Here is a 24,527-nt window from a genome sequence, read left to right as displayed (position 1 = left end):
GCAGATATATTTCATCGGATTCAGCATGGGGAGCTAGTTGTAGACTATTCCATATGGGACGGCAGTTTGATGCGGAAAACAATGTTGTGTGTTACACAATGTTATGTCCCGCTCACAGGAGAGGGGATCTAGCCCATATGCTGTCGGGATGGGCGTCCAGTGTCCGGGTGGACGTAGTGTGAACCCGGCCAGTGTGGCCGGCCATTATTATAAAAGGGAGGCCAAGGCCTCATTTACAATCATCGACCCCACTGGCAAAGTGCCAGTGGTTAGCCCGCGAGGCTAGGAGTGCGCGAGGTCACCTCGAGGAGGTGAGGCCGGGTGGTATGGGACGCTCGGTCTTACAGGTGCACGCCTACGTCCTTGGACACTGGCCCCAACACGGGGGAGCTGCCGGATGGTGGCTATGGTCGGGTGGTTCGTCCGACGCGCATCTGTAGGCTGTCTGTGTGGCTGGGAGATCCTATCTCCTCGTTCATTTCATGGTATCAGAGCCGGCTTGGCTGCATGAAGGACCGTGTGCGCACCTACGGAACGGTTCGGGTCGGAAAACCTCGTGTTCGCGTAATTTTTAGTGATTAAATTATTGAAATTATTTACTTTTCTTCTCAAAAGCATGTTTGCAGGTAAATAATGAAGTTCGGCTGCTGATTTTTGATAAAAATTAGCAAATTAACAGTGGGAGTGCTGAAAATCGGGGGCTTTTTCTTGAGTTTACTGGTTTTTCAATGAAAATCAGCATGTTACTCATTAATTTGTTGTCCTCGATTAAATTTCAGCATATGGTGTATTTTTCCATCTCTCTGCCAATTCCTCTCTCTGTAACTCTCACTGTGCAAAGCACAGAGAGAGAGAGAGAGAGAGAGAGAGAGAGAGAGAGAGAGAGAGAGAGAGAGAGAGAGAGAGAGAGAGAGAGAGAATTACCTCTCTTCGTGTAAGCCCTGCAGAGAACCTTGCGCATGGGGTTTTTCCTTGCCAACGTGGGCGCCAGCCTAGAAGATAGGCGTGTGTATGGCACGAGTATGCGCAAGGATACCCCTCCCTGGAACGTGCCTATGCCGCCCTTCTTTCCCTCCACGCGGCACCCGTACAGGGGAGGGCGTTCGTTTTTTTTTGCTGGGTAGCGCTGGGAGTTTTTCTACCATGGGAGTTTTTTTTAACGCTTGGACTTCATTTAAATGAAGTGACCTTATTTTAAAAAGGGACCAGACTTTTTTAATGTGGACACCTTGTTCTTTTTTAAGAATTGAGTGTGAAACTTGTTGGTTTATAAAAACCACTTACAGAGACTAAGTTTTACAGAGAATTCACTTTTCAAGTTCTCTGCTCCTCTCCCGAGTCCCCCCCTCTCTCACCCGCTCCCGCGCTCTTGCCATCACTTGCTCACCTTCGGGCGCTCACGCCGACGCGTGAAGCTCTTCGCAACTTCAACTTTTCGCGACCGAAAAGTGTGCAGAAAAGGCTCAGTTTCGCATGAATTTTCTAGTTTTTCACGCACTTCGCCATGGATTCCTCCAACTCGGTTGTGCAGCATGACGACGCGCCAGGTAACATCCAAATTCCATTCACACATGCTCTCTACACATGGATTACGAGCACTTTCCAGAGCTTTGACCAGCGTGTTACCGCTTTGGAAAACGCGAATGTTCAGACGAACCTTCGCTTGGCCTCTCTTGACGGGGTCGTATAGGGGCTCAGTTCCCGACTTTCTACTCTCGAAAATATGGCTCAGTCGACGACTGCGCATATTTCCGAGAGCGAAACCCATCTCCAGCATTTGCGGACGCAGATTGTTGCTTTTGGGCGTTCGAAGGGTGGTCCGACTGCTACAATTCCGTACAAAACTACAAATTTCTTAGGTGAAGAAAAGGAGTGTACGGAATTGGCCGTAAATAACTGGCTGCACCAGTGAAACACATACTTTGATCTCCATGGGGAGCATGATGAACGGAGGATTCAGACGATTTCTCTTTATCTGCGCATAAGGCGCTTACCTAGTGGCGTGATATGTCAGAAAAGCCTACGACGTGGGCTGATTTTTGCGTGAAATTCAGTTAAAATGGACCCTCTGAAAGCTTACGCCAAACTGCAGAGTCTTTCGATGAAAACTCTGTCTTTTGATAAATATACGACAACTTTCAAAGAGGCGCTCACCTTCTGCAAGGTGGATTCCACGCACGCTGTGCACATGTACTTACTGGGGTTACATGAAGATTACCGCTGGTCCTTAATCAAGGAGAAAGCCCCGACTGATGTCGAGGATGCAGTTGCAAAGGCCAGGACGTTCCATTTGATAAATGGAGCCAATTATGAGAAGAAAAGAACTGCAGACCATCAATCCGGTGAGGGTGCTTCGAGGAAGCGACCCCGATTCCAGCATAAGTCCAAATCACCGCCGAGATCTTCTCAGGAAAAGAAGAAAGCCAGGAATGCTTCAGTTGCTGATGCAGTGAAGAAGGGGGCTTGCTTCGGATGTGGCCAGACGGGTCACCAAATCAAGGATTGCCCTAAGAAGAAAAAGACGCAGAAACCGCAAGGCCGTCCTTCGGTTCAAATTCACGAGATCTCAGGTAACTCTGATGTTGTTCAAGTTGAAATCCATCATTTAGCGCACAGTTAATGCACAAATTGTACTTTTAGCACCAAAGTGTTTGGTAAGCACGTTCTTCTCCATTTCCCCGGGAAGATCAATGGTCACGACGTGACCGTACTCCTTGATAATGGAAGCTCACACAATTTTGTGGATGTAAAATTGGTGCAGAAACTGAACCTGCGGACGCAGGACAGTGACCATGAGTATCGCGTGAAGATGGCTCGTGGTGTGGATACGGATGTATGGAATCGGATGGTTCCAGACTTATCGCTCGAGTGGGCTGATTACAAAGAGAACCTGGATTTCCACATCATGCGCCTGGACAGAGCAGATGTTATTTTAGGAATTCCATGGTTTTATGATAAACAAGACTCATTGTATATAGACTATGTACATCACTCTCTTGTTTTTGTTAAGCAGAATATGCCTCATGTATCTGTGTCGCTTTGTAATCAGAAGTCTGTAAATAATGGTTTTGCAATACCAGTTGTTACTGCTTTGGAAATGTATAACGAAATAAAGTCTTTTGATGTTGACTTTTATCAATGTGTGCCATCTGCTTGGTTTGATTCATTAGTGCTTGGTACTTCTGTCACTGAATTTCGTAAAAATGTTTCATGTTCTTCTGTTGAACTTGGGGATTCCGACGAATCCAACCTATCCGAGAAATCATGACTGATTTCAAGGATGTTTTTCCTGATGATCTACCTCCTGGCTTGCCGCCTTCGAGAGGAGTAGATCATGGTATTGACTTGGTGGCTGGTAGTCAGCCCTTCTCAAAGCAACCCTATCGGTTTAGTAAAACCGAGGAGGACGAGATTGAGCGACAGCTGAAGGATTATCTCGACAGGGGTTTTGTTCGGCCTAGCAAATCCCCGTGGGGAGCGCCAGTGCTAGTTTCTCGAAAGAAGGATAACACTATGCTCTTATGCGTGGATTACAAGGGGTTGAATAAGCTCACTGTCAAGAACAAGTACCCGCTCCCGCGTATGGACGATCTGATAGATCGGCTCCATGGAGCGTTGCATTTTACGAAGATAGACCTGCGATCAGGCTATCATCAGATACGAATCAAAGTGGAAGATATTCCTAAGACAGGCTTCCATACGCATTATGGTCACTACGAGTTTTTGGTCTTGCCTTTTGGTTTGACCAACGCTCCAGCTACGTTCCAGCATAATGATCTGCTGAGATCATTTTTGGGCAACTTCGTTGTTGTATTTCTCGATGATATGTTGATCTACAGCCGAAGTTTGTCTGAGCACCTACTACATATACGTACTATTCTCGAAGTACTGAGAACTGAGAAGCTTTACGCTAAGGCTCCTAAATGTGAATTCTTTAAGAAAGAGCTTCTGTACTTGGGTCACATCATTACTCGCGATGGAATTCGCGTCGACCCTGAAAAGTTGGATAAAGTGCGAAATTTGGCTCATTCTGAAGAATGTGCGCCATGTAAAGTCTTTTTTAGGCTTTACTGGATTCTTTCGCAAGTTCATCAAGGATTACTCTAAAGTTGCTGCTCCGCTTACGCAACTTTTAAAAGGAGGGGTGAAAGGGCCGAAGACTTCGGGTCCTCGTCGTAAAGGTAATCCCCCTGTTGTCTGGAATGAGCGTTTCGACGAGAGCTTTCGAACACTAAAGCACTTGGTGACTACTGCACCAATATTACACATTGTGGATCCTAGCAAACCGTTTTTGGTTGAAACGGATGCTAGTGATTATGCTATTGGTGCGGCATTATACCAGGATGGACGTCCTGTCGCGTTTGAAAGTAAGAAGCTTTCTGATGCTGAAATGCGTTATCCAACATATGAAAAGGAGCTTTATGCTGTAGTCCATGCCCTGAGGAAATGGCAGCACTACTTGTATGGCTCTAAGTTTGTTGCATGGACAGATCATCATTCCTTGCGCTATATCTGTGATCAGGGTGATCTCAGAGGCCGGAAGGCTAGATGGGTTGAGCTTATGTAAGAGTTTGACTTTGAGATCCACTATAGAAAAGGATCTAGCAATCGAGTTGCCGATGCGCTAAGCAGGATTCCTGAGGTTAATGCCATGTCTATGGCTGAAATCTCGACGGATTTTTATCTCTCTCCGAGGGCTATGTCGTTCTGATGGCCATTTTGGCAAGATATGGAACGAGGTCGAAGCGGGGCATGACTCGCATACAGGCTTGGGTGGTCCGGAGACCCAAGTGAGTCATGCTGGAGAGACGAGACATCGACAATATTCCATTAGAGGTGGACTATTGTTTAGAAATGGTAAAGTCTGCGTGCTGGAAATCGATGAGATTCGACAAAGGATTTTGTGCGAATGCCACGATGTTCCTAGCGCTGGGCACCTAGGCATCCAAAGAACTTTGGCTTTGCTCAAGCGATATTTCTATTGGCCAAGAATGCGCTCTTACATAGAGAGCTATGTGAAGAGATGCGCTCAGTGTCAGGTCAATAAGGCAGAGCGCCTTAGGAAAGCTGGCCTGCTACACCCATTGGAAATCCCAGATGCCAAGTGGCAGAATATTTCCATGGACTTCATCGTTGGTTTGTCTAATACTAGTCGGGGCAATGACGCTATTTGGGTTGTGGTTGACAGACTCACAAAAATGGGGAAGTTTATACCAACGAAGTCGACAGTAAAAAGCCACGAGTTGGCGGTTTTATTTGTCGATCAGCTTTATAAGCTGTATGGTCTCTTAGAAGATATCGTCAGTGATCGAGATACTAAGTTCACTGGCCGATTTTGGCGAGATGTCTTTGCTCACCTTCAGATGAAGTTGAGTATGTTGTCTTCCGACCATCTTGAGTCCGACGGACAAATTGAGAGGATGAATCAGACGTTAGAGGACATGTTGAGAGCCTATGTCTCTCATAGGCAGTCTGACTGGGAAAGGTATCTTCCACAGGTAGAGTTTGCCTATAATAGTAGCAAGCATCCTGCTATTGGATTTAGCCCGTTCATGCTGATGTATGGATTTGAGCCTAAATCCCCAATTGCTATTGGCTTAGAGAAAGTCAAGGACCGCCAAGCTCGTGATTTCCCGTATGACATGCAGGAAATGCTCGAATTGGCTAAGGATAGTATAAGAACGGCTCGTGATCGAGTCACTACTTATGCTAATCAAAAGAGATCTCCAAGGACTCTAGATGTGGGACAATGGGTTTATTTGAAGATACCCAAGGATTCCAAGACTATGCGAACAGGAAAGCATTATAAGCTTTCAGCTAGATATTGTGGTCTGTTCTTGATCACAAAGAAAATTGGCCAGGTTGCCTACAAACTGGCTCTTCCTTCGGATGTTACTGTACATCCAGTGTTTCATGTCAGCCGCCTTAAAGTGAAATTGGGTGAAGCTGGATGATGTCGTGCCTATCGAGGAAAATGTATGGCAAGATATGCAAACTGAGTATATTCCTCGAGAACCAGAAGCAATTTTGGATCATCGTACCCGTCATTCGCGCCAAAAGGCTTATGACGAGTACTTAATTAAATGGAAGGGTCAATCTGAAAGATTTGCTACTTGGGAACCTATTAGAGCTTTGAAGGCTCAGTATCCCCACTTCATTGATGAGGACATCAATGGTTCTTAAGGAGGGAAGTATGTTATGTCCCGCTCACAGGAGAGGGGATCTAGCCCAGATGCCGTCGGGATGGGCGTCCAGTGTTTGGGCGTACGTAGTGGGAACCCGGCCAGTGTGGCCGGCCATTATTATAAAAGGGAGGCCAAGGTCTCATTTACAATCATCGACCCCACTGGCAGAGTGCCAGTGGTTAGCCCGCAAGGCTAGGAGTGCGTGAGGTCACCTCAAGGAGGTGAGGCCGGGTGGTATGGGACGCTCGGTCTTACAGGTGCACGCCTACGTCCTCGGACGTTGGCCCCAGCACGGGGGAGCTGTCAGATGGTGGCTATGGTCGGGTGGTTCGTCCAACATGCATCTGTAGGCGGTCTGTGTGGCTGGGAGATCCTATCTCCTCGTTCGTTTCACACAACCTTTGAGGGAAATGGTCTTGACAGAGTGCCATTGTCCACCTTTTACAGGTCATCGCGGCATAGATACTACCTTGAAGGATGTGGAGCGTTACTTCTACTGGTTGAGGCTTAAAAAGAATGTGAATGACTTTGTTCGCAATTGTTTAGTATGCCAAATGGTCAAGTTTGACATGCATAAGGCACACGGACTCTTACAACCTTTACCCATCCCCACCCGCCCCTGAGAGAGCATTGCTATGGATTTCATCTTGATCTCCCCAAGACTCAAAGAAGGCATGATGGCATTTGGACAGTCATCAACAGATTCACTAAGCGGACTACCTGTAATAAACTGTTGATGTGTCAAAGCCTAAAGAATGGAACCAACTTACCAGATGCCGGCGGAGGGGCCTAAACCCTAAGAGAACAAGTAACAGAAGTAGAAGTCCTACCAACTTACGGGGACCCCGTCCGATGGGACCCCAAGTGACATAAAGGATTAAAATAAAGCAGGACCCGCACAGACACGCAAATTGATGACGTGGCAGATTTTTGAAAATTGCGTTGGCATGGTGACGTGGCAAGCTGTACGGATTTCCGTGTTCTGCGCTAGTTGATGACGTGCAGGTTGTACGGATTTTCGTAAATTACGTTGGCAGCTTTTGGCATTGCTTTTTGGACCAGATGCTTTTGAGTTTGAAGGCTTTTCACTGTAATTGCATTTTAGGCCAAGGGCCTTTAAATATGAGGTTAGGGCTCATTCTCTGGCATGCTTCTTGGAGAAGGTGCAAAGTTTGGAGTACCGGCTTGTATTGTGTTGATGCAATATAAAGAAATACGGAAAGGGGCGCCAAGGTTTGGAGCTAATACTCTCTGGGGTGGAATTCCGCCACTCCGTGTCGCGTGTCGTCTCTCTCTTTCAGTTCAGTTGTTATTGAAGTGTTAAAAGTCTGTTCAGTCTGCTCTTTTCTATTGGCACGTGGTGCCCGTCGTGTGACACTACCTTCTTTACGATATAGAAGACAGCTAAGCCCGATCATGTGGCAAAACTGTTCGAATATATGGCATGCCTGAGACCATTGTTTCGGATAGAGATCCCCGGTCTACTCATTGTTTTGGAGGGCGATCTGGGAGAACATTGGCACGCGGTTGCAATTCTTGTCCTCGTTCCACCCGAAGTCAGATCGCCAATTCAATGGTTTTGAATTTGTTGAAGTCTTATTTTTTGCGCTCGGTGGCGTTTGCCTACAACTACACACGGGGAAGGCGCCATTGAAGTATTCGAGGGTGCTAAGAAGGTTCTTCAAATTTCTAAGCACCTAAGACAAGATTCTTTTGAAGTAGATTTTTGAAATAAAGTCTAGAAGGCATGGAAGCCCATCTAGTCGTACAAAGGAGGCGAGCTCGTCCTCTTTTAACAATGACGAGATCAACAAGAAAACCAAGTAGTTCAAGGAAGGGAGTCAAGCCGTTGGGTTTGAGACGTTTTTCAGGCTACCAGGACACCCATCGAACCCTTGAGTTTGTACAACTTTGACGTCACCTTCTCTTGAAAGCGGTTCTCAGAACATTCCAGGGAGCGAAAGGCGGCATCTTACTTACAAGGAACAGTGCAGGCATGGTGATCTACTCTGTTGTTACGCAGAAAGGCACATGCAACGTCGTTAAAATTGTCATGTCAACTTGGATATTTGATGAATATGCAAGAGATGGCATCACGACTTGGCATCACTGGAAACTGACTGAGAAAGATACATTGGATGACTATTGCCAGAGGTTTTGGGATACTTGTTTTCTAGTGTCTTTGTTTCGGAAGATTACTTTGAAAGACCAGATTGAGCGGTTTTTGGTGTGGTTTGCTAAAGAGATTCAAGACTATGCTTTAAACCAGAAGTCTGACTCCATTCAGAGACTTATGGGACATGACTAACCAACGATTTCGAATGTATGCCGGCTCATTGACTTATGCGACGGACAGGATAGTATCCACCTTGAAAAGGCAAGAGTCTGCCCTTGAAGAGAATGAATCAAGGGAACTAGATGACAACTCATCACAGGGTTTTGGAGAATCAGAGGATTCTGATGAACTAAGGGAACCACATGCAAGTTCATCAAAGGATTCCAGAGAAAGAGGAATCGGATGATAGTGCGTCTTAGGGTTCCGACGATTGACATTGACGTGCCAATGGACAGGGGAAGCGAAAGACGCTACTTGCACGCTACCTCCAGGTCCCAGGACACAAAAAAAAGAAAGGCAAAAGGGAATGAGCTGGTACAACAGACCATTCCCTAGACCCAGGATAAGATTTTTGAAGCAGATAGTAGGATCTAGATCTGGATACTGCTTTTGCCAAAGTGCACGAGGCTCTTGAGAAGTCTCAAGCACTACTTACGAAGGTAGCCGACACGATTCGACGCAACTTGCAACTGCAAGAACATGATTTGGGTGCTCTTCCGGTTTGAGAAGGCACGCCTTCGGAAATGAAAGAAAGAACGAACGAAAGAATGAGATGATAATTTTGGAGCAGTGACAACTCTCGAATGAAACTGCAGTGAAAGAGAGCGAGGAGATACTTGTTCAAGAATAGATGTTGAGTTTCCAAGATAGGAAAGAGAAAGGTAAAGTGAACGGTGGATCTTAGAAAAGAACCATCGGGCATTAAATGCGAAATGAATGTAGGAGGACTTAGCAGATACTCCTTGGATATTGGAACTTTCCCTTGATATTTTCGGTCTAAGCTTTGTCTATTCCGAAAGATCCCGGAGATAAGCAGGGTTGAATCTGGTGTAGAGGGATTGCACAAGAGGGGAGTCACTCTGCTCCTTTGTCACATATTATCTGGATTGAATAGAGTCACTGATGTCCCCTTTGGGTTTCAGGGATATTGTTGGGTTGACAGTATTTTGCTGAATTACTTTATGAAACGGAATTCCCGAAATTGAGTATGATTGATTTGTACTCTCTCATGTGACTTCTTTGAGTGCAAGAATTGAAAGACGAAATGACTGTAGCATTTCGGTCTCATAAATCTCTATAGACATGATCGGAATAAGGATTAGTTAATCCGACATCACTGAGGTCTAGGATGGATCTAGATGCGGTTACTAAATACGTTGCTGGCAGTCATGTTCTGAGATTTGGAATGAATTTTTCTGTGATTGATTTGTCATGTGATGTCGTGTGATGTCATGTGCGGTGATGTGATTGTCGTCTTTGTACAAGTGCTAGATGTGTTGTGTCTAGTGCGTCGGTACTTAAGAGTCAGTGTCTACTGAACTGGTTTATGGCCTCTATCTGTTTTGTAGGCGTAATCGAGGGCGATTACAATTCTTTCAAGAGGAGGGTATGTCACAAAGTGATGACGTGGCAGGACCACCCAGACTGGTGACGTGGCTTGAGCACCCGTGGACATGATAGCCAATGTACAGACTGATGATGTGGCTGCTAACGTGGACAAGCTGTACGGACTGCTGACGTGGCCACTGCACGAACTGTTGACGTGGCAGCAATATGGACGTCCGCTTTTTGCGCTGACATGTTGGCGTGGCAGGCTGTACAGATTTTCGTGAATTGCGCTGGCTGCTTTTTGGAGCCAGTTGCTTTTTGGGTTAAATGCTTTTGAGTTACAAGCTTTTGGGGCTTTGCTTTTGGCATCCCTTGTAATGTTTATAAGGAGCTCTTGGAGCCTTACTCTGTAGAGCATCTGAACGTAGAGTCTGAGAGCAGAGGTCCTTGTACTTTGCAATTATTAATGAAAAAGAAATATCGAAAGGGGCGCCAGACTTTGGGGCCAATACCTCTGGGCACGGAACTCTGCCGTGCCGTATTGACTCTCTCTCTCTATTAAACTTCAGTGATTATGAAGTTTTTGTTCGTGTGTTGCTATGGATTTCTGGCTTGGAGTGTCGAAGCCTGTTACATAGTGTGTTGCTCGACCGCGTCTCTTTGGATGCTTCTTGGTCTTGAGGAGTCGATTCACTCGCCTTTCTACTGCTTTGCTAAGTTCATCTTCCGTGTACACTCATGGGGCAGGTGTTTTCTTCAAAGCTGGCTTCAAAGGTGAGTTGATGGCTGTACGCCGCTGAGAATGCATTTCGTCGATCGGATGCTTGGTAAAAAAAATTGCATACTAGGGATCTTTTGGATGCCGGAGCATCTGCCGAGCACAGACATCAACCTGGTGTTGACGTTGCATCTCCATTCGTTCATATTCCATAGGTGGAAATGGACGATATCCTTCTCTCGAGTCGATAGAAGGTGAGCGTCGTCCATTCGAATCTTCCGTGCTTTCACCCGAGCCTGATTGGTCAAGTGCAACCGTTTGCTCCTTGCGGGATTCGTCGACTGAATCCATGTGTGTCGCGGTACAAGGGATCGGATTCTCCATAGAAAGAAAATTGATTGTGTTCTGATACCATCATAACGGACTTGGACACCCAAGTCGGGAATCTGACACGACACTCAAGAAAATACTTAAAAATCACTTAACAACTTATCACAGTTATAGAAAGAGACGACTCGGCGCGGCGTAGTTCCGTGCCCAAAGGTAATGGCCCCAAAGTTTGGCGCCTCTTTCGATATATTTATTAATGCTTGAGCAAAGTAGAATGTCCGAGAGTCCTCTCAGCTTAGTGCTCCCAAGCCAATCTGAGAGAGGGAGAGACCCGAGTTACAAATTTATAGGCCCATGGCCTTCCAAAAGCAGTACATGAAAAGCTTCAAGTTCTAAAAGCATCCCAGGCCCAAAAGCTAGTGTTGAAGGCAGCCATCGCAAATTATGGAAATCCGTACTGCGCCACTTCAGCAAACACGGGCTGTTAGCATCCTTGCGAGATTTTATTATCCTTTTGTCCCTTGGGCCCCTTCGGATGGGGTACCATAAGTTGGTACAATTTATAAGCTTTAGACTCTTTAATTTAGGCCCCTTGGAAGGTTCTGCTAGTTGGTAAAACTTCATCTACATCTTTCTCTAGGGGCTGGACCTCCTATTGTCCGGAGTCCGTGTAAATGGTCATGCCATGTCATCACTTTGTGACACGTACATTGCCACGTCAGCAAGGGTTGAGCCACGTGGACAAACTACCGCTACAGGTCAGCATCAATCTTAGTTAGCTTACTAGCGTGGCAACTTTGTGAGCCCACTAGAAGGATGTGCATGATCAGGTAGGTCAATAGTTGCATACCCTCATTTGCACAGTACTATCACTTTAGCATAAAGGCATATCAACGGTCACTTAATTCTTTTATTAATAAGTGACTTTGACATGATATTTATAAAAAGAAGGTAGGGAAATGGAAAAAAACCTATTAAAGAGTCACTCGGCCTTCAATTTTTAGGGCATCAAAACCTTGTTTCCGCAGGGGCATTCAACGCCCACAACACCTTAGCACCCCAACATCATCAACGTTTTTGCATCAGATCAGCCCAGTTTTTTTGCACTAGAGCAACATCAGCATGAAGCTTTGAGTGTTCAACATCCAACATTGTATCAACATTTGTGCAAGTAATTAAAGCAAGTACTTGCTTTGGCAACATAGCAAGGGGGCCCTTGAGGGTGGTTGGGACTCGACATGCGGTGTCCTCTTTTATTGTGTTCAGTTTAGTTTCTTTCAAGTGAATTAAAGTGACCTTGTGTTTGTGCAAACTACTAGGTTTGAGCTAAAATCCTTAAACCCTTCCATTGCATGTGACATTGGTATCCAAGCTCTCGATGTGCTTTGGCTTCACAAACTCAAGGGAAGAATTGCCTACAGATATTAGCCCCACTCCCACCCTTAGTCCATCGTGCGTGGGGCACTCTCTCATCTTCATCGCTATGTCTTGGATACCCTTAAGGCATAATGTCATCATCATGAACAAAGATTGGCATTGGATACATGAAGATCTAGATTTTGAGTACCAAGATCTGCTTGCCCTGTATGCGGATATGGAAGGAGTTGGAGAAAGGATCCCTAACCCTCTTCTGCATTCGCATGTAGTGTGCATCCGCTTCCATCGACATGGAACCATTGGAAATACCTCCGAGCACCCTTACCTTTCATCTTCACCCGCAATGTTTTCACGACACATCTATTTGAGTGGTAGTACTTACTCGCAAGGGAGAGTTCAACGCCAAGGCTAATATTCTGCGACAGTATTAAGGCTGCGTAGTAACTCGTATGGTCGGTGTTTACATTGTAGCAGTACCGACATCCATAGTACCCATGGGTTTGGAGGAGTTTTCATCGGTTATGCATCAAAAGCATTTAGCATCAGAGGCATTGGTTATGCATCAAAAGCATTCAACATCAGAGGTACAGAAAGCATCCACAGGAAGTTCGGCAGTTGTGTCTCACCTTTAACAATGGGAGATGTCACATGCGCATTGTACTTTGAGCCACGTGGACAACTACTGCTATAAGTCAACACCAGTCTTAGTTAGCTAAGGATTTAGCTTGGCAACTTTGTGAGCCACTAGAAGGACGTGCATGATCAGGTAGGTCAATATTTGCATACCCTCACTTGCAGAGTACAGTCACTTTAACATATAGGCATATGAACAGTCACTTAATTCATTTATTAATAAGTGAATTTGACATGGCATTTATAAAATGTAGGTAGGAAAAATGGCAAAAAACCTATAAAAGAGTCACTTGACCTTAAGTTTTTAGGACATTAGAACCCAATACCCGTAGGGGCATCCAACGCCCACATACCTAGCGTTTCCATCACTAGCACCCTAGCATCAGCATCAACGTTTTTGCATCAGATCAGCCCATTGGACCCAAGTCAGCATAAGCATGAAGCTTTCAGTATGCAGCATTCAGCATTGTATCAGCATGTGTGCAAGTAATCAAAGCAAGTATTTGCTTTGGCAACATAGCAAGGGGGCCCTTGAGGGTGGTTGGGACCCGACATACGGTGTCACCTCTCTCTCTCTCTCTCTCTCTCTCTCTCTCTCTCTCTCTCTCACATTGTGTTCAGTTTAGTTTCTTTCAAGTGAAGTAAAGTGACCTTGTGTTTGTGCAAGTACTAGATCTGAGTTAAAATCCTAAACCCTTCCGCTGCACCTGACATTGGTATCAGAGCTCTGGACGTGCTTTGGCTTCGTGGAAGAATCAAGAACCGAAGAAGAACCAAGAACCCAAGGAACCTCTCCCAGATTTTTCATCTTTCTATAGGATGAAAAGTTGAAGGCTTTTGGGAGATTGCTTTTTTCTTCTAGCTTTGGAGGGAAGAGCCTATATAAGAGATTTTTAGAAAAGGCACTTAGCACATACAATCGCAGCTACATAGCATGGAAGATAAAGAGTACTAGGACTTGCAAGTTGCAACGCGTTCTAACTTGTACAAGCATATTTTAATTACCCAAGCGGGGGCGCTGACAGTGGCAGTTCAGGGCCACCGAGCTCTCTTGTGTAGGAGCATTCCGCTCTATTTTCCTCTTTTCCCTTCCTTCACTCTCTTGTTTAGTTCAATTTATTTCAAGTTTGTGCAGGATGGATTTCTTCAATCACTAGCCCAAAGTGTTCACATTTTCTATTTATAGATGTGTCTTGAAGTTATACAAATGTTTTTATGCACCCTGATTTTAGTCTTCATTGCATGCTGTGGGGTTTGGGTGTTATAAAATTACAATTCACCATGACTTTCTCTAGGGCATCCATATAGCGAGTTGTTGAAAAACAACTATTGCCCCCTCCCCTTGATTGTAGGATTGACCACCCACATTCTTTTATTTAGTGTTTTATGTTGGGGTTTTGGATCCTATGTTAAGGTCCCAAGCATATTTCGTTCACTTGTTTCTACCTTCCTCCATGGCACACACACATGCATGAACTTGCACACACAAAAAACATCACAAGCATACACAAAAAACGTCACAAGCATTCTTTAATAATTTTTTTAGGGCATTTGTGGTTTTGCTTAAAATTTGAGTTTCCATTCATTGACAGTCCTCTAAAGCTTGATTTTAATATGCTAGCATTCTTTTTTGGCAGATTCAAGTGTTTGTAGACTCAGAATCATGGAGCCATTTTGGTAAGTTGTTTCCAAGTTTACAGGCAAATTCAGGTACTTGGAAATCTTTTATCCAAGGCGTATGTTTTCATGGTTTTCGATAGAAAGAGCCAATATCTGAATGGGACAGGAATGAGGGAGAGATAGGAAGAAGTCATGAGCAACGTTGTGAGCACATTTCCCTACATACCTACACATATATTTAGCCGCATAGTACACTGAATTTTTTTGACAAGAGCAGAATCTTCAAATGTTGAATATGCTTGAATGATTTGGAATATTTTGTTGTGACTTTCTCACTATGAAAATTGACAGTGAGAAACACTTTTAATGTACTTGCTTTCTTTGTGTTTGTGGGGGGATATAGGTTTAACCCTTATGTGATAGCCATGCATAGAAGAGTCGTTGGTAGTCCTTGTTTCTTGTTATTTGCTGTGATCAAATCGTAAAGACATTTTATACTTGCCTAGCCTCATCTGAATCTTGCCTCAGCTGTCGCTTTCATAGAGAAAATTTGGCCACTTAAAAGGGTCCTTAGATACAGATATGGCATAAAAGTGTAACCTAGGCCGGGTTCAGACTGGCCGCCAAGAGGTTTTGTGGAGGGGTGTATCACCATCGTGGCCACGGTTGGCTGGATGTAAAAGGCTTCTCCTGATGTCCGGATCTGCCAAAGAACGGGCAGCCTCCCCAGCCCGGAAGCTTGAACATTCCCTCCACTTTTGGGCGCAAAACCGGGACTGAGCTTCGAGCTCTAGACCACACCATGTGTCCAAGGTGGTAGCCACGAGCTCCATACTGATTTGCTGGTCGAAGTTCTGAAAGTTTTTTTTTCTATCGTATTCTGTTGCCCAGTGTGAACTGCAGGCACCTGAAGAGCGTTCATGAGTGCTCCAGAGGTGCATGCAGTGTGAACGTCATTGTGTTTAAGTAGTCCTTTTAAAAAGGGAAAAAAATATTATCACGCCTTATAATTTCAGGACTTTTTCTCAGAAGTTTAGGATCAATTTTTGTGGACGCTTGTCCCTTATGATTGAACTGCAACTTCATCAATAAGTAAATATGTCTAGATGCGTTTTGTAAAAGGAGTTCACTTGTCTTACCATGTCCAATTCTCTGACACTAACGTGTGCCTCAGGACCTGATTCCTCTTCACCCATGGCAGGTGATTTAGGGTGCTGATTTGACCTGTGCAGCAGCTAGATAGAGTTTAGCACTCAGGGTCTGGAAATTCATTTCCTGAGAATGTCCTGGGGTATGGTTTCTTTTTTTTTATTGAGCTTACAAGCAGTTTTCTGTACTCAAGGGTATCTATTTGTATTGCAGTGTCAATTGCTCTAGGGGCCACTGAAATTTTTCATGGCTATTGAGTATAATGTGTTTCATGTTATTAGGGCTTGTTTATACATGTGAGCAATTTAAAACAAACATTTGTTAATCCGAGATAGATGAGAGTCTTGAGATGGTAATAAAGTGGAAGAAAGTTGTGACTCTTGATGTAAGGCTTAGGCAAAATTGTTTCCGAGTAAGGCTTTGCTCTTTCGCAGTAAGACTTTGCTCAGTTCTCTTTTCCTTTGGCACCTCAGGTAAAGAACATGCTCTTGTTATATCTAATCATCGAAGTGACTTGGATTGGCTCTTTGGCTGGGTGTTAGCACAGGTTCATCCCTCCTTTTTCTGATTTTATTTAGTGGCCTTGCCAGCCGTTCTACACTCTTGGCGCCTGACAAAGTGGCTGAAACCTGCAACTGAGACAAAATAACATTGTTAATGAACCCTTTTTTATTTCAGCGTGTAGGTTGCTTGGGTAGTACTCGGGCTGTCATGAAAAAGTCGACAAGATATCTACCGGTCTGCTCTGAAACATAATCTCTCAATTTTATTATTCATTTAATTGTCATTGCCAAGAAGGAGGGTTTCTATCATGTCATAGCTCTACTTTAACTTTGCAAGTCGACTTTCAGGTGATGGGGTGGTCTATGTGGTTCTCTGAGTACATATTTCTTGAACGGAGCTGGGTAAAGGATGAAGAAACTTTGAAGGTTAGCTTTTTCAGCAGGCAATCGAAGGGGGTTGCATCTTTGCGAATATAGTTGCAGCAGAAATGTTTCAATTCTTTACTTTTTTTGTATGCAGTCTAGCTTCAAGAGCTTAAAGGGTTTCCCCCAACCTTTTTGGTTGGCACTGTTTGTTGAAGGCACTCGTTTTACTGAAGCTAAGCTACGTCAAGCCCAAGAATTTGCTGCTTTGTCAGGATTTCCAAGCCCCAGAAATGTGCTGATACCACGAACAAAGGCAAGTTTTCAACAGCTGAAGACATGGCTTATTACAATGTTCTAATCAGCTTTCTCAGTCTTGCACACTTGATGTTTTCTCTTAACATGAGTATTAAGTCAATTGAATGGTCTTCTAGTTGTTTGGTAGCACGAGATGGGAAGCCTGATGTAAGAGCAAGCAATGTTTTTGGGATCTGCGTTGATATGAGAAGACCTTATGTAGTTAGGGAGGGAAACATATGGAGCAAATAAACAAAGGAAGAAGAGTCTCATTTGAAGGTCGGCTGCTACATGGGTTCGCTGTTTGGGTTGACTGCTGCCTGTCTCTAAAAACTAGCAGGTTGTCAGGGGATTGGACTAATGTACGGGCATCGCTCTTTCATTTCCCAGTTCAGGTCCCTTTGGCTTTATATCAAGTACTAGATGTGCCATGAGCTTCCTTAACCTAGGGGTCTGATTTTGCGAAGGTTGTGTTCTGGTTGTGGGACATGACTACTAAGCTACTCTCAAAAGAGAGCTGAGTTTTGGCAGAAGATTGTGGATGTACGTCCTACTGCAGATTTGTGGATTATTGGGGGTGGTTTCAACAATGTAGAGACTTCTGAGGATTGGCAGGCAGTTCAGCTGCCTTCTCTGCTGTTTGTTGCGCCACGTGAGAGAGATGCTTGGGACAGATTCCTTTTTTCAGTTTCTGGTACAGATGCCTGGCATGTCCCATCCTTGACTCGCACTCCGCAGTCATTGGAGTTTCGTGGGGTTTCACATGGCAGTCAGGTTGCTTACTGGAGCGATTAGATAGATTTTACGACATCGCTTGGGTATCATCTCATGGTGGGACAATTATGATTTGGGCCTACTCTAGTGCTTATTGATCATGCCCCAATTTCTTTGCATTTGAGAGTTCTGACTTCCTCTATGCCTAGACTAGGATCGGGCGTCCGTGACTTGGTGTAGCAGGATGCTCTATTGTCTTAGACAATTCAGGATGTTTGTTTACTCACTAGTTCTGCAGATCCAGTGACCCATTTGACTACATGCAGCACTGCGTCTTCTCAGGCTTGTAGGCAGACGACTGCAAAGAGGCGATGAGCTCTGTTTGCAGGGAACAAGAGTTACAAGATCGGTTGGGATGCATACGCCGACAGCTCGAGGAGTTTCCAGGAGATGAGTTTCTGGGTGAAAGCGAGTTTAACATTAGAGAGACTCTTAGTCACATTCAGACTAAGAAATCCGTATTCCTCTATCATGCTTTGGTATCGACATGAATATCCAAGGCAGACAGGATGAATAAGGATTTCTTTGCATATTTTAGGGAGCGTCCAAAGGGGATTTCTGTTAGGGCCTTGCGTAATTTTGCAAATAGGTTGCACACAGATCCTAATGAGGTCTTTGACATAGCTTCATATTATTTTGAGCATTTGTTTATTGCAGATCAGCTGATTTATGATGTTTTGCATGCGAAAGAGGAGCGAGGGGTTATGAAGGCTATGTGTCACAATTTACTGGCCCCTTTTACTTTGTAGGAGATGCGAGATGCAATGGTTGGTCTTGATGGTGTATCTGGTCTTGGAGAGGATGGGTTGACTCAGCAATTTTTCTTGCAGTTTTGGGATGCACTCAGTCCCGCTATGCTTTTTTGCTTACATCACATTTTTGACACAGGAGAATGCTTGCCACCATGTCTTCGGGCCTCATTTCTCTTATACCGAAAGGCAGAGCGGCATTGCCCTTCTGATAGTGGAGGCCGATCACTTCCATGTCTTCTGTGTATAAGATCTTTGCTCACATAACTAGTATGCATTTGAGACCATTTCTACCTGATCTCATCCTTGCTTCTCATACGGGTTTGTGCTGGACCGATGCATTTTGGACAACACCTTCACATTCTATGAGGTAGTTGAGTGCCAACATGAAGCTATCATGCTTCTTGATTTTGAGAAGGCTTATGATAGAGTTGATTGGGGTTTTCTAGAGGGCACCATACAGAGGATGGGTTTCTCCTTACAATGGATCGGAGGTGTTGCTGCATTATATTGTACTGCTTTATGTAAGGTGTGAGCTTTGTCCTAGAGTCACTAGAGTATGAGTCAAGGATAGAAAAGGTGGAATTATCCCACATGTAGTGGTGCAAGGCTGTAGAGATACTTAAAGCTCTTTTCATGAATAAGCATCTACTACCATATTTGCATTACATCTCTCTTGTTTATGGTGAGCTTGTGATGGGTTAGCAAATACTCAAGATTGTGTTTATGAGTCCAAGTTAATCTATCTTGGAACCTAATTTGCTTGAGTTATAATCTAGCCTACACACACTCACTTGTGTGCACGATGTTTGTCTTTCATCTACCCTAGCTAGCACGATCCCACTCCCATGAAGTGGTATCAGAGCTATGGTGTGCTAGCTAGGATTGTTGTTATGCTTTTGTGTGTTAGTGGTTAGCATTCTCTCTTAGCTAATTGCACCTCTTACTAATCGAGCTCTAACCTACCCATATGTAGGCACGTACTTGGTAGACCCAAGAGGCCACTACCCTCCATGGATTAGGCAGGCTTGATTAGGGAGCGTTAGTTTTTCATTAGCTTGCAATAGTTTTTTATTAGCTTGCAATTAGCGCATGCATTAGAGCATTACCTCTATGCTAAATTAATTGGAAGTAATTACCTTTTTTGGTTTCCAAATAATTGATTCGATTCCCCTCATTTAGAGTGCATTTTGACACCAATTTTGCATTTGGTTACGCTCGGATGTCCATCTTACGCATCAAAATTCATCGGATTTTGAGGCTCAAGAAGCACCACATTCGATGCTTGATAATTATGATCTATGCTTAAATTTTGACTTGATTTAATTGTGTATGCATATCATACTCCACAAGAGCTTTCCGACGAGCCCTCAATTTTTGAATTTGAGCCCGGGAGCTTCCTCATCTTCATCCATTTAATTAGGTTTTGTGTGTGTGTCTGTGGCTCTAATGAAGCAGGGTTATCATTTTTATTTTTGGCAAGATTAACACACAAAGCCGTGAGGCTTGGTCGCTAGTGCATTGACTTTGCTGTTGTTGACGGTGACCCCATTGATCTCTATCGTGCTGTCGTGCAAGGCCTTGGTGTTGTGCTGGAAATGTGCAGCGGAATTGATGGATGTAATGAAATTGGCCTATTTAACTTGAGAGTAGCGGAAATTAATGAGAGTACTTTTGAGAAATGACTTTATGAGCATAGCGGGTGAACATAATTGAAGATAGCAACATAATCATAGCAATTAGTTAACTTGGCATGAACAATACTTTTGCAAGAGAGAGAATTTAGAGAACATGACAACAATTGAGGACCGGATTTATGTGGAGCCGGTCCCCCCTCCAATAGGCATTTGTATTATGATTTCTCCCATTAAGAGAGACTTGTTACAATACAATCTTTGTGTTCCTTGTGACCTAGGTGATGCAATGAAGATGGAAAGCTTCATGCATCACAAACATAACATAAACTTGAAGAAAGTTTTAACTAATCCCAAGCCTCAGTCCCAAGACCTCAAACACCTTCGAAGGTGGAGAGAGCTAGCAGGGAATGAGGGTAGGGAAGAGGAAGAAGAAACATTTCATTGGAGAAAGAATTAGTTCCTCACTTATCATAACTCTTGTTGCTAGCATACATAATAGCATAGTAATGAAGAAGAAGGAGATGGCAAGCTTGAGCATTGAAGCATGGCTCTTGGTTGGATTTGCACTCCATAGCCAAGAGTGTTGGTGTAGGCTCTCAACCTCTACTTGCTTGGAGAAGGAGAGGGAGCTCTTGCACTTTGCATAGCACACAATGAGAGTGTTTGTGAGTGTGTGTGGGTGAGTATACCCCCTAAGCAACCCCCTAGCTTGCTTGGGTTGACTCCCTCTTGTAGCTCATGCTTGAAGCTCATTGGACCCCTCCAGGCCTAGCCAATCACAAGAAGGAGGCATTACAAGCAACAAGGGTAGCCTTGGGACAAGTGTCCCCCTTTCCCCTTTGAGAGAGAGGGCTTGATAAATACAAAATCAATTAATTAAATCTCCTAAATTATCATTGGACACCTTGGGTGGCCAACCAATAGGCTTCAGGCACACCATGAGGGCAACATGAGGAGGAACTTGACAAGTGTCCCTTTTGCTTTCTTTGTACCATGCATGCCTTGTGCGAGTGTGTGGGTGTTCTCTCTCATCCCCCCTCATGTAGAGCTCGCCCCCTCCTTGTAGGGATTGAATATTTGACTTTTTGACACCTCAAGCCCCTCATGCATAGGCCCAGTTCCCACCACAAGCTTGGCCCTTAAGCACTTTAAGCTTGGGCTAGGTTCTCACCTCAAGTGCAACCCTAGCATGTCAAGCACCTCAAGCATCTCGATCATCAAGCACCTCAATCATCAAGCACCTCAATCATCAAGCACCTCAAGCACCTCAGTCATCAAGCATGACAAGCAGGACTAGCACCTTGAGCTGGGTCGGGTTCCCGCCTCAAGCTCATCCCTAGCTTACCTAAGGTCAAAGGACTTTTACACACATTATTGGAGGTCTTCAATGAAGCTAACCCTAAGGTATTATGCTCCATTGGTTAGCCTAGCTCTTTGATTGACCATCTCTCATTTGGGCCCCTTAACCATTTGCCCCGTGTTGAGATAGATCTATAAGACATGTCTATATCTTAACACTTGTTCCCGTTTATTCTCCCACATTAAGTGATCAGTTTAATATGAGAAAATCATTTGGGTTGGTTAGATATTAGATATTAGATTTTATGACAATGGATTTTAACTCAGGATGAGTGCTTAGTGCATACTCAAGGTTCCTTTTACTTTCATGAGAGAGATGACCAATAGACTAGAGAGAGGAGAGAGTTACTGAGCGAAGGTTCTGTGAGTGATAGAGAGAGAAGAAGACTAACACCGGGTTGTTGGGTTCATAAAGGCCCTCTCCTCATATTTTTGTACGCTAACTCACACCACTAACTTACTGGGTGGGAACACACTCTTGTACTCTTAAAAGACTATGTATAATATACACTAACTTTTTGTGTATCAACATTATTGATACACGTAACATCATCATCTCTCTCTCTCTCTCTCTCTCTCTCTCTCTCTCTCTCTCTCTCTCTCTCTCTCTCTCTAAGCCGTCTGCCCTAAGCCGTTGAGGTGCTCCTCCTACCGTGAGGGGCTACTCATGGGGGAGGGCGTTAAGCCTGCAGCCTTGGCCCCTACCCCAACAAGGTAGTCCTCAGCAAAGCAAATCTCGGAGTCCTCATCGTCGGCAGCAGTTCTCAGTCGTCTCGGTAGCCTTCGCCCCTAACCCAACAAGGCAGTCCTCGGCAAAGCTTGGAGTCCTCGTCGACAGCAGTCCTCGTCGCAGCGGTAGAGTCCTTCAAACGCTTTCTTCTTTAACAAGAAGGCACACACAAAAGCCCTAAAGTTTGGTTTAGGGCATGTTCTCACCAAATCCAGCTCCACCAACACGAAGAGAGAGGATGGCAACCAAAAGCTCCAAGACCAGCAACCCGAAAACATCTGAGAGAACACGTGCTAGCTTTGCTGCTATCCTAGCAGCCCCGAGCAAGATAGATCGCATTGAAGAACTACAGACCGCCCTCGACAGGGTCGATAACGATTTGACTCTATGCTCAGTCTCACAACAGACAAGGTGAAGGAAGTTGAAGCAAAGGTTGCTCAAGCTCACACAATCACCCTCGCCAAAGTGGAAACTTGTGTAAAGACAGAACTTCAGGAACGTCAATTGCAAAAAGAGAATGCCCTCAAGGCTCGCATTGGAGGGCTACTTCTCCGAATGCATCAACCTCCTCAACAAGACTCTTAAACCGGTCATGTCGACTACGATGCAGTAGAATGTATCATCAACAAATACAACACCAAGCACACACCGAGTGGACATGCCATTCTTGAGTTCAAAGACAAGGAGGGATGGCTACAACTACTCCAACAATCACGACTTCTCAAAGACACCGGGTTTTGGATTGCCGAAGAACTCACCCCGGCACAAGGTGAGGAGCTCAAAAAAGTAGCGCAACACAAGCCAAAGGCAGGTGGCCAATATACCGCGGAGGGAAGGCCATCATCCAGGAGTTTCGAACCCCTAAGCTAGCTCTCCCCTCACAAGACCTCCCTTAGGTTTTGTTCTTTTTTGTTTGATGGACTCTCAGTCCTTAACTGATATGTATAGATTGCATTCACCTAGAAGAATGGGTTGTAATGTTTTGTTTTGGTCCCATGGGTCATATCTGACCTCCACGGACAATCATTCAATCTCTCTCTCTCTCTCTCTCTCTCTCTCTCTCTCTCTCTCTCTCTCTCTCTCTCTCTCTCTCTCTCTCTCTCTCTCTCTCTCTCTCAGACAAAGCTTTGGCTCTTTGACACTTTGGTCACTTCGGCCATGCTGTACGGAGTGGAGATATGGGGGCCCTCAGTTGATCATCATAGCAGAGTTGGCAGTACTGATGGATGGAGATGTATGGAGAAGCCCTTGGTGTCTATGATTTCTCGGATGATTAGGACCAAGGCTTCAATACCACATGACATTATTAGGGCCAAGTTTGCTGCTCTTCCATTGATAGTGGAGGCACTCACTCGATCAGTTTCATTTATGCATAGCACTTGGGCTCTCCCTACGGACAAATATGCTCAATTAGCATTAGAGTCTTCGCGACACATTGCAAGGAGATAGATCATGTTGGTATGCAGAGATGGCATCTTGGTTTCAGTTACATGGCTTTAGTATGGATCGGCTACCCCCATTTCAGTACTCTCTGGATGCACCCTCCATCTCCCTCACTAGGGTAGAGATTACCAGGCTCATCAGACAGGACTTGATTCAGCTGGATACCAAGAGGACATGGATACAACCTACACATGAGCTAGGTATGAAGATGGCTTTCTATAGAGAGCATCTTCTCCAACTCACGGAGGATGGTTTTGTGATCAGACCAGGATACATGGACACTCATCTATCCCACGAGATACGATGTGCTATTGGTCGAATACGCACATCCTCACATCAGCTAGAGATCGAGATAGGCAAATTTAGAGGAGTACCCGTTGAGTCCAGGATTTGTCAGGTGTGCCAGATAGAGCCAGAGACAGAGCTACATTACATATGTCACTGCCCAGTATACTATGAGATACGAGGCCGCTTTCACTGTCTATTCAGAGAGGGTTTTGGGCCACTTTCTACAGTCATGAGATACCAGGATCAGAGATGCCTCGGATTATACTTATTGGAGATTCGCAAACACAGAGAGGACCTCTTGAAGAGGGGCACAATGAGAGAGATCCAGCAATAGCGGAAGATTACAAATTTCTTTCAGTCACAGACAGAGGAGTCCAAGCAGCCTCAATAGCATAACAACACCAGAGGTACCAGAGGCATACTGCTTGATCGGGCGATAGAGTTGGGGTGGTCCCGTCGCCCACGGATGAGGGGGCCCTCTCGACATCAACGCAGATTGCGACAGAGGATCCATACCATACTGGCACGACATAGGAGCCGTGCTGACAAAGTGCCTACCTTGGAGGACATTGAATCTCTATAGCCTTTTGGATACTGATGTATATGTATATGATGCCTCGATTGTTAGAGAGCTCCATTGTATCAGCTCACCCTTTGCATTCCCTTTGTAACAGCTTTCACCCCATCCCTACCCACTATTTTCTTTTT

General features: G+C 44.8%; 1 protein-coding gene across 2 annotated transcripts in view; it reads left to right on the top strand.

Moving 5' to 3' along the window:
• Positions 1-24,527, top strand: part of LOC147460770 (1-acyl-sn-glycerol-3-phosphate acyltransferase PLS1-like) — a 100,200-nt gene that overhangs the window by 39,858 nt on the left and 35,815 nt on the right. For both annotated transcript variants that reach the window (XM_086508475.1, XM_086508474.1), the window contains exons 3-7: positions 14,545-14,584; positions 16,150-16,223; positions 16,355-16,414; positions 16,528-16,605; positions 16,700-16,858. In XM_086508475.1, coding sequence (XP_086364601.1) covers positions 14,545-14,584; positions 16,150-16,223; positions 16,355-16,414; positions 16,528-16,605; positions 16,700-16,858 — 411 coding nt within the window. The remainder of the gene's footprint in view (positions 1-14,544; positions 14,585-16,149; positions 16,224-16,354; positions 16,415-16,527; positions 16,606-16,699; positions 16,859-24,527) is intronic.

Source organism: Adiantum capillus-veneris, chromosome 3 (assembly GCF_014529385.1).
Source record: "Adiantum capillus-veneris isolate H3 chromosome 3, ASM1452938v2, whole genome shotgun sequence".
Lineage (NCBI taxonomy): Eukaryota > Viridiplantae > Streptophyta > Polypodiopsida > Polypodiales > Pteridaceae > Adiantum > Adiantum capillus-veneris.
Note: the sequence above shows the minus strand (reverse complement) of the source record. Positions and strands in the feature narration are given on the sequence as shown.